This window comes from Argentina anserina, chromosome 3, assembly GCF_933775445.1.
Source record: "Argentina anserina chromosome 3, drPotAnse1.1, whole genome shotgun sequence".
Lineage (NCBI taxonomy): Eukaryota > Viridiplantae > Streptophyta > Magnoliopsida > Rosales > Rosaceae > Argentina > Argentina anserina.
In genome coordinates this window covers 3017366-3029598 of record NC_065874.1, presented here as the reverse complement: position 1 = coordinate 3029598, position 12233 = coordinate 3017366, and the positions used below count along the sequence as shown (strand labels likewise).

General features: G+C 37.9%; 3 protein-coding genes across 3 annotated transcripts; all 3 read right to left on the bottom strand.

The window, feature by feature from the left end:
* Positions 1-150: 150 nt before the first annotated feature.
* Positions 151-2499, bottom strand: LOC126786299 (nudix hydrolase 15, mitochondrial-like). Its single transcript, XM_050512075.1, has 7 exons — positions 2304-2499; positions 2059-2201; positions 1528-1647; positions 1015-1438; positions 778-920; positions 538-657; positions 151-444 (listed from the first exon to the last, which is right to left on the bottom strand). Exons 1-7 carry the CDS (start codon positions 2488-2490, stop codon positions 229-231), a joined length of 1353 nt encoding a protein of 450 aa, XP_050368032.1. The 5' UTR covers positions 2491-2499; the 3' UTR covers positions 151-228.
* Positions 2500-3305: 806 nt separating this feature from the next.
* On the bottom strand, positions 3306-5093 carry LOC126786300 (nudix hydrolase 15, mitochondrial-like). The gene is made up of 4 exons (XM_050512076.1): positions 4709-5093; positions 4464-4606; positions 3620-3739; positions 3306-3530 (listed from the first exon to the last, which is right to left on the bottom strand). Exons 1-4 carry the CDS (start codon positions 5001-5003, stop codon positions 3306-3308), a joined length of 783 nt encoding a protein of 260 aa, XP_050368033.1. The 5' UTR covers positions 5004-5093.
* A 3963-nt stretch (positions 5094-9056) lies between these two features.
* LOC126788243 (protein IQ-DOMAIN 9) lies at positions 9057-12081 on the bottom strand. Its single transcript, XM_050514213.1, has 6 exons — positions 11947-12081; positions 11249-11352; positions 10672-10803; positions 10282-10509; positions 9824-9937; positions 9057-9734 (listed from the first exon to the last, which is right to left on the bottom strand). Exons 2-6 carry the CDS (start codon positions 11312-11314, stop codon positions 9399-9401), a joined length of 876 nt encoding a protein of 291 aa, XP_050370170.1. The 5' UTR covers positions 11315-11352; positions 11947-12081; the 3' UTR covers positions 9057-9398.
* Between the last annotated feature and the right edge of the window lie 152 nt (positions 12082-12233).

Here is a 12233-nt window from a genome sequence, read left to right as displayed (position 1 = left end):
TGAATTAACTTGATGGTTAATGTCTAAAATTCTGAACAAGTGTAACGTGCACGCTGAAGGATTTCTTTGAGATAACTTAAGTCTGTACTGAACTAACTTAGCCAGGACTTATATCTTTAACAGTAACTGTATAGATTGAAATTTAAAATCTAGGACAAGCAATGTAGTTTGTTAATGTCTAAATGTGTGATTGTGTATTACATGAGAAACAATAACACGCCATTAAATCTATGTTGTGGTATTATGAGCAGTTCCACTCCAAAATTTCGGCCTCTGTTCAAGAAATGCTGGCTGGCGCTGGTAGACAAGCGAAGCAGTCTTGATCAGAATTCCAGCAGTTATAGCCCATATGTCATACTGTTTACCATGATCATCAAAGTAAAAATGGTGTAACAGATACTTGTATCCCATCCATTCCCTTTCCTCTGCTCTTCTGTTCTCATCCTGTCCATGCAAAACCACATGCGATAAAACGAGTATAGTGAAACCCATGAAAGGAGATTTAAGACTCGGAACAAAAGTGAGTTGATGTTAAACCTTGAGAAACATTTCCAATGGTGCATAAAAGATTGCTTCCACTTCAGCAGCACTTGGAGCTGGTTTAAATGCTTCCTTGTTAGAAAGTAAGCCAATTACAGGAACCACTGTCATACCAAGCTGGATATAGAAACCCAATTGCAAACTTTAGTTTCAGAAGAGAAGAACTAAAATGATACACAACTAAAGAGAGGAGTATAAGAATATTGATTGAACATGAGATACACATAGTACACCAACCTTGTTTACAAAAGGTTCAAGAACAGTGACAATGTTGACCTGAGAAGGGTCTAAGCCAATCTCTTCCTTGGCCTCCCGGAGAGCTGTATGTACATCATCAGCATCACCTTGCTCTCTTTTACCGCCGGGGAGAGCCACTTCGCCTGCAAGCAAACACCAGTCTTGAGTCTTTGCAATCTTGCCACAAATGTATGTATATGATGCAACTGATGCTAAGAGGTGAAACAAGCAGGCAACCAGAGTGAGAAGAGAGAGTTGAGGCTCGCTTTGTGAGAATAACATGCATGCCCCCCTCTTCTTCTTGGAAGAGACACACCAGAACTGCAGCTCTTTTGATTGAACCACTGGTACTGGTAGGTGATAGCTCAGGTTTGATTGGTTTCTGGAGTCTAAAATGTTGTGCTAAAGTTTGGAGTCTCTGCTCAAGGTTGCTTGAACCCATTCGATTATCTTCACTTTCTACATCAAAAGCAACCTTATAACTGGGATTTTGCTCCACAAAAGGTGGTGGCCTTTCGTATACAATTGAAGCAGCCTTAATTAAGATACTAGCAGTCAAGCCCCAGATCTTGTACTTGGCATTCTTCATTTCATAGTCAAAGATTTGAATCATATACTCGTTCCCCATCCACTCTCTCATCTCTACCCTCCGGTTTTCATCCTGAAGCAGATGCATGCAAATTGATCCTCAATTAAGGAACAAATAAAATCATATAGTTTTGAATTTTAGAGTAATGGAGCTAATTAAACCTTGATGAACATTTCCATTGGAGCATCAAATACTGCTTCCACTTCAGCAGGATTTGGAGCGGGGGTGAAAGCTTCCTTTGCATTAAGTATGCCAATAACAGGAATAACCGGCATTCCTTGCTGCACAGAAAGGCAGGCCAATTAAATAAGATTCCTGAAAAAAATTTGAAACCTCTATCAAGTCACAAGACCCGAAAAACAAATATCACATCACTCGGAAATATAAGAATCTATGCTTAACATATTGATGAACACTTACCTTGTAGACACTAGTATACTCGAATCAAGCCTTTCTTCCTAGCTGACATTAGGTGAAATTATTTATCTTTTATTGCAGAGAAACTTGGTCTCAATTCCTAATTTGCTAATAACCGCTCTTTCTATATCTAAAGCATTGGTTATCCATCAAAGCATGAACCTTCATTACCGCAATTGAGATTCAATCTCATTAAGATCCACTCAATACGTGCAGTGATCATAATCAGCCAATCAAATCAGATACTGAAGATCCTACAAACTCACACCGCTAACCTTGTTCATAAATGGTTCAAGAACAGTAACAACATTGACCAGTGAAGGCTCCAATCCGATCTCCTCCTTGGCCTCCCGGAGCGCCGTGATCACATCATCACTGTCACCCTCCTCTCTTTTCCCGCCGGGGAGCGAAACTTCCCCTGAAAACCAAACAAACCCACATCTTCAGTCTTTACAAATAGCAATGCCATTAATTCATCTACACAATACAACAAGAAGAAGAAAAGCTCAGGGAGGCCGACCAGAGTGAGAAGAGAGAGTTGAAGCTCGCTTGGTTAGAATGACACGCAAGTGACCATCGTCGCTCTGGAAGAGACACACCAGAACGGCAGCTCGGGCGGTCGAACCGACGGCGGTGGTGGTGGGTTTGACTGGTCTGAAATGTTGTGCCAACGTTTGAAGTTTCTGTTCCATGTTTGGTGAACTCATGTTTCTTGTTTTTCCTCAACTTCCCTTTCTCGAACACAACCTCCTTGCAAGTTGCAACGGTTGGTGTATATGGACCTTGAGTTGTAAATGGTTGATTTTCAATATAAAAATGGGAGCAGTGGTTGCTGGTCGTCTTTAGTCTGTTGGCCTTGGTTGAATATACAATGTCCAACAGGTCTAACGTTCGACTGGCACAGAGAGAGAGAGAGAGAGAGAGATGTTCTATTAAAAATGAGGTATTCTAAAATACCTCTGTTTTGTTGGTTTTATCTTCTTTTTTCCCTCAGGATGAGAAGATCAAGAATTATTATCTCAAGAAAGAAAGGTTACTGCTATCAAAAGTTGCATCAAAGATCAAACAAACCCTAACCATGGATATATAAAACAACGTAGTGTAAATGTCTCTTCACTCTTTACTGTCTTTAGAACAATGAGGGACAATAAATTGGTGTTACTAAGGAATCGCATCAGGACCTTGTGGTGAGGGAACACGACCTATTAACAAGAGCAACAAACTTGTGAATTCGAGATCAAGAACCAGATATGAGTGCAAAGGTTAAGAAGGAAGGGTAAGGCAGACTGACCTGATGATTAGGGAAGTTGGCAGTGCAACAATTCTGTTCCAGAGAATGCTTGATACTTGATGCTGCTTGTTCGGGATTATGAAAGAGTAACTACGGACCTATGCACTGATGCTTCAAGCTATTTATTTGTCATTATGTTTTAGCTATCTTGATAAATAGTGCACAATGGAGGACATGACTCCAGGAAAGAATATCATGTAATTTACTGGAAGTAATACAGTTTGCAAAGGTTTATGGAAGTATGGTACTCTTGTCAACACATCTAAGAATCTTATGACTGGGATTCTGCTCCACAAATGGTGGAAGCCTTTGGTACACAATTGATGCAGCCCTAATCAAGATACCAGCAGTTAAGCCCCATATCATGTACTTCTTGTTGTTGGTTTCGTAGTCAAAGAAATGAATCAGGTATTTGTTACCCATCCACTCTCTCTCCTCTGCCCTCCGGTTCTCATCCTGAAGCAATGTATGTACAACGATCAACAGAACAGACCAAAGCAGTTACAATGTAGACTTGGACAAAAGTGAAACTAAAAAAAAGAAACCTTGATGAACATCTCCAAGGGAGCATCAAATACTGCTTCCACTTCGGCTGGATTTGGAGCAGGATTGAATGCTTCCTTATCTTTAAGTATACCAATAACAGGTACAACTCTCAGTAGGTGCTGCATAGAATTCCAAAGTCAATTTATATAAGTTCCTGAAAAGTCTATAAACCTTTTTCGAATAAAAATTTGGAAACCATGTTATGCTGCACTGCATGAGTTAAGGACATCACACCCAATACTGTGAAACTAATCAGATAACCACTCTATTTTCCCTTAAAAGCTTTCTAATTTGGAAATCCACAATGCCGGATAAATGCATGACATCAAAATTTAACGGGATTTACAACAGCATCAAATATTTTGAAATTCTAGTTTCACAATTAGATACATATGAAAACTAGGAAAAAATTAGAAATCATCACTTACTAGATAACAACAGAAGGGCATGTAGCCATGTACCCAACTGAACGGCCGGACACAACAAAATAGACATTACACCTCCAATAACCACTAAGAGAAACATTTTATGAACTCTTAATTGGTCTGACACTCATCATACTCCACTCTTATCCATCTATAATACTCTCACTTTTCTGGACTAAAATTTGGAACTTCAAATTATATTAAATTTAGTCTGCAAACACAAGTATTAACTCTAACTTTAGAACAACTGGAATCAAAGTTATTTGGAATAGACTAAACTAAGCTCAACAAAAGTACCTAGCTTTGTATAACTGGAATAGACTAAACCAAGCTCAACCAAAACTTAACACAAATAACATCAACCACAGTCCACAAAACAGTAGATCAGCTAACAAGACAAAAAGAATGATTCTTTTACCTTAGACAAAAATGGTTCAAGAACAGTAACAACATCAACAAGCTCAGGATCCAAACCAATCTCCTCTTTCGCTTCCCTTGTTGCTGTGTCAGCATCATCCTTGTCCCCCTCCTCTGTCTTCCCACCTGGTAAAGAAACTTCACCTGCCAACAAAAACAACAAACCCAATTACTCAAAACACCAATCTTTACTACTTGTTCATCATCTCCCTCAATTCTGAGGAGCCAACAACTCCACATATATACCAGAATGACTTGACAACGCCGACGATCTCTTGGTCAGAAGAACACGTAGATCACCACCGTCTCCTTGAAACAAACAGATCAAAACAGCAGCTCTCTTGGGCCTGAACGTTTCTGGGTCTTTTGCAATTGGGGTTTCAGACTCAGTCAAGCCCACCTCGGAGTCGTCGTCCCAAGACGAAGGAGGCGGCTTGTAGAGGCGGAGCTGTTGAGTGAGGGGCAGAAGCCGCTGGGAGGAGTTGGGTGGGTCCATTAGTGGTGGGATTGAAGTTGTTAGTCTTCTAAGGATTGAGATCATGGGATGTGAGCTAGTTCAGTTTACCATAGTTGAAGACACTGTTGGGAATCAGAGAATAGTTGGGCTGGTTTGGTAGTTTGGAACTTTGGATTTGATGAATGAGGAAGCACTGGTGTTGAGTTTTTTCCAATTACGGTGAATGGTAATTAAATATTACTGTGGGAGATTGAAAACTGTAAACTAAGACTTCATCTTTGACTTGGTCTTTCAAGTACTACTTTTTAAGTAACAATCAAGCTCTAGTTAAACGATCTCCTTCAGAGAAATTTACCTTCCGAATTTTACATAGATATGTTGTTGATCGCTATTTAGTGGCATATCGCTACAAGGCATTCCATAAAAACCGTAGCTCGCGACACTTTAATGGTAACCTAAGTCGTGGTTAGGTCTAAAATTATGCGTATCTAAATCATGTCCTGAAAGTTAGTTCTTTAGAGCAATAATATCAAGTGGGCTCTATCCACATGTTTGTGTATCAAATTTCCCATGTGTGAGACAGTAGTGTATCGTGTTCTTTTTTCTTTACCGATACTCTGTATGTGCAGTTGCGCATGCTGCCTGTAAATTTGGTACAAGCTTTCTGTGCAGGACTGTGTACAATGTATACTAGCCAACACATTATTTTTTCACTGTCACTTTCCTTCAAGGAATCTTAACCTTGTTTGGCCCAAACACATCACACATTTTACACTATTCGTTTTCACTTCTGCACTAGCAGATGAGTCATTAGAGCACGCACGAACTTAGTCAAGTCACTACCATTGCCATCATCTACGAATTAAGTGAAGTAACAAGACGTGAGGTGGAGCCAGAGATTTGAGATGAAGTAAGTAAACCATGGCACTTTAGTTGGCATAGGCTTAGGTCGATGTGTGGTCGTCGGTTTTATCTAAACTACGTTTGATGCATGTACTAGAGTTGCACTTCTCTTGAGTTGCGACTTGTTTGATTTGTCTGAAATAGTTAAAATTGTACCATAAGTTATAGAAACCGAAATAGTTAGAAGCACATTATAGATTACTTTTATTAACTCTTATAAAAGAGAAGATAGGTAATCTAAATATCACAGGGGTAAATGACAAAAGTGCTTCTAGCAAAAGCTATATTGAACAAATATGCTTTTACAAAAACAATTCATTTGGATGTAAGATAAGGTCATCTCCGACCCATGGGCTATTGTGTCACAATTCCTCAATTGTGGCACACTTCGTCTCCAACCCATGGGTTAGTGTGTCTCTACTAATTCTGACACACTTTTGTGGTATACCGACACACGTGAGTACTGCCTCAAAAATATATTTTATTATTGTTTTGGTGAATAATTTAATACATACATAACAACAGTGAATATATATATATACATATATATTTCATTATTTGAAAAAGAAAATTGTATTTTTTTGTTGAAATAATATATTACAACACTAAAATCGAATTAAACTTGTATTTTTTTAGTGTAATAACTCCTTAAATATACAACACTACCGATATAAAAATAATAATTTTTAGTGAACCAACAAAAAATAATAATTTATTAAAACTAATAACTAAATTACAAATAAAAGTGACAAATAATAATATTTTAAAATAGAACGAATAATTTCCAACTTTACTTCCAAAACAAGGATGCGACAACTTTGCAACAACTCCAACTTTGATGCCAACTACAAATCCTATTTCTCGCCCAATTGGGAGAAATGCGGTGAGAAAACAACTTGCCAAAAACAACTTGCAAAAGTCGGATTGAAAATTGCCGAACATGTACGCATCATAAGAGAATCTATGATGGAGGCCCAAGAGGAAAGAATGCTTAGAGAAAAAAAAATGGAGGAGCAAAGAGAGCATACTAGAGAAGAGGCAATCATAGTGATGCAAACCATATTTTACTCCAACAAGTAAGGAGTATTATGATAGAGAGAAAGGAAAAAAATTCAAAATTGTAGGCAACGTGAGTTATTCGCGCTATCTAATTATGATTATTATTTGGAAATGTCGACTGATACCCTAAATGATCATGAATAATAGTATTTTCTAACCATTTAATTATGATTTATGTGACTTAAATTAGTTAAATTTCATGTAATTTTAATTTTTATGAAATAAAATTTCAGGTTTTAAATTTTTATAATATATTTATTAAATTTATAATTTATAAAAGTAAAGTTGTAATTAAATGATAGTATATAAATTAAAAGGTACAAAACACATTAAAAAAATTAAATGACTATATTGTAGCACACATAGGTTGAAAACAGTTAATGTCAAATCAATGAATAATGTCAATTTAGTGTGTTACAGTGTAATACAATGACTTTTGAGTTGGAGAAGACCTAAGAATCAATGATTTATGCATTAATGATCATAGCTCATAACTAGTGGACTTTTATCATCAAGGCCTTTGTCTCGGCTCTTATTGTTCATGTAGGTGTCGCTGTTTGGTTATAGTACCAAACAGGTTTTTGTGTACTTCTATATATCAGCGACACCATTATGTCTCTTATCAGTCTTATGTGAGTAAACTTGTGAGAGAGAGAGAGAGAGACTCCAATGACTTCTCATTCCCAAGAGAGTCTCTATCTACAAATGTCACAGCAAAGAGTGTCAAAGAAGGAAGAGGTGGAAGAAGATGAAGCTCAAAATCAACCAGAAGATGCTCAAGAACAACAAGACTTTGGAGCAAGAGTGGAAACTAAACCACCAACCATGAACAATGGAAGATATGGAAAGATTGTGAAGGTTCAGGGAGGCCACATTGTAAGATCAATTGGGAGAAAAGACAGGCACAGCAAGGTCTGCACTTCAAAGGGTCCAAGAGACAGGAGGTTCCGGCTTTCAGCTCAAACTGCCATAGAGTTCTATGATGTTCAAGACCGTCTTGGCTATGACAGACCAAGCAAGGCCATTGACTGGCTCATTCACAAGGCCAAATCCTCCATTGAAGCTCTTGATAATTCTTCTACGATACACCAGCCACAGCATCACCAAAGAGCCAATGCCAAGCCAGAAATTGTGGGAATTCACCAGCATTTTGACGAGAGCACTATGAACCATGTGAGCAAAGAACCTGTTCTTGACTTGGCTGGAGAAGCCACTAATTGTGCTCCCAATTTTTCTGAGGCCAATTTCATGGAGATGGCTTGGTTTCAAAGTCTGATGGCTTGGAATTACAATGCAGGTGACGGTGGAGAAGGTTGTTCTTTGAATCCATCTTCTGTTTCACTGAAATAGTCAACCTTTTCTTAGCCAAAGCTAGTTCTTGACTCAATTTTCAGTTTCAATTTTGTTCCTGAGCTAGCTAGAAGAAGTCTTTTGTTTTGTGGTAAATTTTCATGTTAGTTGGCTGTGATAAAGATAACGTCTTCTGATATCTTTTGGCATGAATGTCTTGGGTTCTATTATGTTAAAGGTTTTGACAGCTTTTGTGTTTTTCTTAAATGAGGAGTCTGACTCCATCAACAACTATGATTAATAGCTGAAACCAATAGGCACATTGGCACAAGTACACATGCTAAGTTGTTAGGTAGCTATCATGTATTGATGATGAAGAAGAAGATTAATTACAGGGCTAATGGTTAAAGAAAAGCCAAGCTAGATGGTTGTAGTGGTTGGCTGGAATTGAATCTTTAGGTTATACACTAACTAGAAGGGTGATAGTTGCTGTACTTGTGAACCTTTGTAGGTGATGAGCAGTTGGTCACAGATTACAAGGCAACAACCTAGTTCTGCAAGGAACAGAGGAAAAGGGTACAATTATTAGACATGATAAGCCATCTAGGTCTAGCAATCTTAAAGTATGAAAACTCTAAACAACTAGGCAATAATTATATTCATTATCATGTAGGTGAAGAACTGATTCAACGTTGGTACATACTAGTGTACTAATCCTGTGTATAACTTAAAAGTTAGGACTCTGATTATAAGTCTGTTCAGGCTCATTGCCTTGGTGCTAAATTTGCAGAAAATCAAAAGCTGCTGTGAAAAATCTGGTTTACTAAGAGTTCAATCAATTACAGCAACTCCAATGGAAATAAGATGACATTGATGATCACTTAATTAGTAAACTATATAGAAAGAATGATGGAAGAACACAAAGTAATTCAAAGAACAACCGTAGTAATTACAGTGCAGAAAAGCAGTCACAATCACCCGATTCACCCCCAACAAATAAATGGCCTATTTACGTATATAAATAAAATACATATTCTTTTTCCTTTAAACATATACATCAACGTGAAGAACTTGCTCTAGTCACTCCCAAATCCAGGTCCAGTTTGAATTCGCCGAGGCTTAACTTCCACACCACTCCTTGTATACTGAAAATGGCTCATCCCTCATTTCTCTGCATTTCGAACTGACAGAATGCTGAACCAACTAGTCATAAATATTTTAAAATGTTCATTTCTGATTGTTTGCCTCTTCTGCTTCAATGCTCTCTGCATGTTGATGTGGTTTTTCTTCATTTGCTGTGTAAGACAATCTCCGAGCTCTTGAAGTTCCCTTACCATTTGGTGAAGGGAGCTTAACTGTAACCGAAGTTTTTGGCTTTGGCGAATTTGAGTTATTTCCAACCTTGCTAGCTTGCTTATCCTGCAATTTCTTTGGGCTAGGCGACTGCACGCGGCTTTCCCATGGTCGAACAGCAATCCAGCGTTCCTTCCAGCTCCAACCCCAGTTAGCTTTGCCAAGTTCGTAACTTCCCAGGCTTTGGCTCTGACTACAATTGGCCCTCCACTATAAATCATAGAAATAATTTTTCAATTCCAACTGATCCAAGGATTAATATATAGACTACATACAACTGATACAAGAATAGGGTGTACCTGATGAGAAAAGGCATATGCCATTGCCCTCTCCCGCTTAACTGCTGCTTCTTCCCTCTGATATATCCTTGAAAGTATATCATCCATGGTTTCAGAGCCACCGCTCCATTCCACCTGTATCCAGATAAATGAGTACTGAGATAAATTAGTTTTGAAAAGTGCTTATAATCAGTCTTGACGCAAGGTTTCAAGGACTATAAGGTATCACATGCAAGGACCATAAATTATTGCTCTTTGCTATGTGATGCAAGTATGGGTCAAAGTTAGAACATTATAGTAGAAACAGACGGATCTTGGTGGCATGGACTAACCCAATGTTAAGTCCACAAAACCATGTTTGTGCCTGGATATGAGGTGGCAAGTTCATGAAAGAAGCACCAGAAAATTAATAAAGTGAAAAACCTGAACTAAACTTTTGGATTTGGTACATTCTTAGACATGTGGGGTTGTAATCGCACCTCTATGTCATGAAGTTTTGCCTCAAGTTTATTTTGATTCTCTAATTTCTTCTGTTTGATTCTTCCTTCGGTTACCATGCAGAGCCGACGATTTCTAATATCAGTCTGTATTCTGCTCCATGAATGCAGATAACTCAATGTAGTTGTAGCTTGCTTTTGAACAGGATAAGCTCGTGTCAGCATTTGTAATCTTACAATCCCTTTCAAACGGCGTAAAGCTTTCCTAGCCTGCAATTGAAAATAAAACTAAGGACCCGAAAGACCGGTATAAAATAATGTTGTTTAACATACCACATGGTAGTTTAACATACCACATGCGCTATTAATGAGCAATATGAAGCGCTACTTGAAACATTAATGTATATAACCTCAAATGGTAGTTTAACATACCACATGTGCTCGGAAAGCAGTCTGAATTCGAATTGCAGCTATATCTTCAACTGGCATGTCAAGGGAGCCAAGTTTTCCATTTGCAAACTTCGACTCCTTCCCCGAAAGATTTTTCAAGTTTATGGCGGATCCCTGTCAGAAGATGTAAGGAAAATGAGAAATTAATCCAATCATCATACCATACCAACAGCAGTCTCAGATATCAAATATAATTTCCTGTCACTAAGAGAAATGTACTTGTACATCAGAAGCCATGGATTCCTTATAAGACCAGGATTATAATTTTTCATGGAAGTAGCAGTAGCAGAATTGATGCACATTCTGTGCAGAAAATGTAATCTTTTCCTTTATGTGTGGGATAGGTTCAACATATAGTAGTCGGTAATAGGTAGTCGGTACAGTATTTTGCTACAACACTGAAAACTGAATGATGGATGCTCCACTTCAATTTTAAAAATTTTACACTTGAGCATGAACAAGAAGGATATGTACGGTTAAAAATTACAGATTTCAATGCAATTGCATGACATTGCTCAACAAAAGCTACAACATATATACAAATTTGGAGGCTTTGTACCTTTAATCGTTTTGAATTGCCAAACTTTGCTTTCCGCAATGCCTTGAACCAATTTCCAGATCCCATATCCGATGGTAAGAGTTTACGTCCTATTTACCATAACCCTGACAGGAAATTAATCACCCCATCAGTATTAAGCAGACAGACCATTAGTCAAGTTTGAGCATGAGAAGATGGTATGTATCTTCTTTTCAGCAACCAATCAAACAGTTCCCAATAAAATTCAATTGCTGTTAACATATATGAATAACATTTCCCTTAAAGTTTCAACCTTTACATCGCCATAAACTGATGACCAAGCATGCAGTGTTAATGATAAGTACACGAGTAATCAGAAAAGTCAATCTTGCATCTAAAACTGAACAGATAACAATCAGAAATTAACTTGACCAAACTACATAATCCAAATAGCACAACATGTTCACCAAAGGAAACTAACTACTCAAGCACAGTGTCTAATGCAAAATACAATCTTCCAGAGAGCTCATTAGTCACTACTCATTACACAGATTGTAGAGACTTCCATATCAATCTGGGTTTTCTAAATTACATTATGTACTTAGGAAAGCAGATCCCAATCACACCAATCTCCAAAATGCACAAATGGATATGTATAAATCTCACTTGTCAGTCAATACACAAACACAAGCAAACAAAGCAAAACCAAAGAGAACAGTTTCTGGGGAAGACTCACTCACCAGAGAAACAGCTAGGAAAAAGCCCAGAAGAGAGAAGACACACTCTTTTTAGGGTAATGGGTGCTCAAGAATTTGGAGTGCAAATGTTGTGGCAAAACAAGTTGGGGAGTTGTAATTGAAGAAGTAAAGAAGAAGGTGAGAAAGAATAAAAGGTGGGTGGGGTGGAATGAGGATTGCATTGGCCCCATCTCCAGCCTTTTGTACAACTTAAGCATCCAAGTATCAAAATACAAATGTTTCTTTTTGTATAAATTCTCTATATCTCCCTCAATCATAGGGCTCAACCT